At 35.6% G+C, this 2213-nt stretch overlaps 1 protein-coding gene across 1 annotated transcript; it reads right to left on the bottom strand.

Moving 5' to 3' along the window:
- Positions 1–250: 250 nt before the first annotated feature.
- Positions 251–727, bottom strand: LOC145692281 (uncharacterized). Its single transcript, XM_081767578.1, has one exon. It carries the CDS (start codon positions 725–727, stop codon positions 251–253), a length of 477 nt encoding a protein of 158 aa, XP_081623704.1.
- Between the last annotated feature and the right edge of the window lie 1486 nt (positions 728–2213).

The raw sequence follows: 2213 nt of genomic DNA, 5'->3' as shown, positions 1-2213 counted from the left end.
TCAAATGCTGCAGGCAATGGTAGGTATGTTTCTGTGATGTTTAAAACAATGAATTGAACATAGTATGAGTCCCACCTTTCGTTAATTACTTAGCCTTGCAGAACTGCATTCTAAATGTTTTTTTTTTTTTTTTTCTTATTGAAACATACTAATAGCTATTTACTTCAGAGAAATATTTGAAATATTGTCTTACCTCTAGAACAAACATTGCCGTCCTTATAGACTGTAAATCTTTTTAGTACTTTGCAATTTATTCCACGTGATCTCCGTGATGTGCTAAACTTAAGTTCACTCTGTGTATAAGTGTCTTTGTGAAGATTTTTTCAAGAGTGTCTGGAGTTATCTGTTCAACGGCACGCTGTATCGATCGTCGTAGTTCTTCAAGTGTTACTGAAGGAGTTTTATAAACTTGTTGCTTAAGAAAGCCCCATAGAAAGAAGTCGCATGGGGTTAGATCAGGACTTCCAGCTGGCCACTCAACATCAGAAACTATACTTATTAAACGGTTTCCAAATCTTCCTCTTAAAATTTGCAATGTTGCCCTAGTACGATGTGCTGGAGCACCATCTTGTTGAAACCACATATCATTGTGTGGATCAAGATTTAAGGGATCAAGTTCATGGAAAAGAAATTCTCGCAACATATTTTGGTATGTAAGTTGATTAACGTTTCCTTCGAAGAAAAACAGCCCTATTACACCAGTTGCTGTTAGTCCCATCCACACCATAATACCCCTTTGATCTGCAAAGCGTTCAATTCTTTCCGCCGGTGGACTGGGTCCCAAGAACCGTTCATGTGACAAAGACACTGTTCCATTAAAAAAAATATAGCTTCATCTGACATTATAAGTTGAAATAAAAATATGGGATTTTCATTTAATTTGTCTATCAACCATTTACAAAATAAAATTCTGCCTCCGAAATAATTATCATGTAATTTATTTACAATCTTCATACTGTACGCCTTATCCTCAAGCACACGCAATATCCTACTCAGCGAACTTTTTTTAACGTTGGATGCAACACTACGGTGACGGATTGATTTTCTTGGTAAACTAAGCACAGAACGAACCACTTTGCGTTTAGTATCCTCGGTAGAGATCCTTACAGGTGGTCCTGCCTTTCGTTGTAGCTGAGAAAGATGTTCCTCTCTAAAACAGTTACTCCGAAACTGTTGCAAAGATCAAGAATTTTGGTATTGCTTATTTTCACACCCCACCGTGCAAACGCCTTTCTCCGCGTTTTTGTAACCTACTTCCTACTAAGAACTGTATGCAAATCGACACGTTGTTCCTTTGTTAGAATATCCACTGTGACTTACACAATTATACACACACACACACACACTTCCAAACACGTAGGCCTATGAGTATAGGGAAAATAAGAAATACAACAGTTTTTATTTTCTTACACACTCATAAGACACACAATATTCCCAAACACTCAAGATTCACAAACTCATTTAATTTTAAGCTCAACTCCACACTCCACTGCCTCACTGTCTCTGTCCAACCAGATTATCATTCTCGCAACACCAAACCACCCTTGTGAACGAAACAGACTGATTATTTGACGTGAGTTCAAAACATAAACAGGTCGTGTTTATGCTTCAGTCACGAAAGGGTATAAATAAACGATAAGAGTGCGTCCCTTCCTACATATGGGGAAACAATTTATTTCCAGTGGAATTATTTTTATTTTCTCAGTTTCCTGGGTAAGCATCAAGGAAATATTAAGGCTGCCATATTTATTTTTCATGAGAATACTAGACATCTTTGTTCTCCCCTCAAACTTCACAACACAATGCATTGCTTGGAAACAGTTTATTTTCAATGCATTATCCTTTTTTTATATGAATATAAAGAAGTAACGAACAATCTGTAGTACAGTCTGTTCTCAGGATTTTTATTTTTTTTATTTTTGGAGAACTCCTGAGTGATTTGCATTTACATGTGATATTTTCATTGGAAAATGCTACCCAAATAATATGTTTTTTAGAATCTAGACGAAAGAAAATCCTGCACCCACTATGCCCTAGAATGTCCTGCACACAATAGTGTGCATTCTATAATGACTTCCTAAAATTAAGTATTCTTGTTATTTAAAAGAAAAAATTTCCGAGAGCCCAAATAAATATTCTTAATTTTATATACCATACCAATTAAATTAGTTCTCAAACATTGCCGTATCATACTTTAAAACGAAATATATTAT

The sequence above is a fragment of the Thermobia domestica genome, chromosome 8, assembly GCF_964235325.1.
Source record: "Thermobia domestica chromosome 8, izTheDome1.hap1.1, whole genome shotgun sequence".
Lineage (NCBI taxonomy): Eukaryota > Metazoa > Arthropoda > Insecta > Zygentoma > Lepismatidae > Thermobia > Thermobia domestica.
This window is presented reverse-complemented; position numbering and strand designations above follow the sequence as displayed.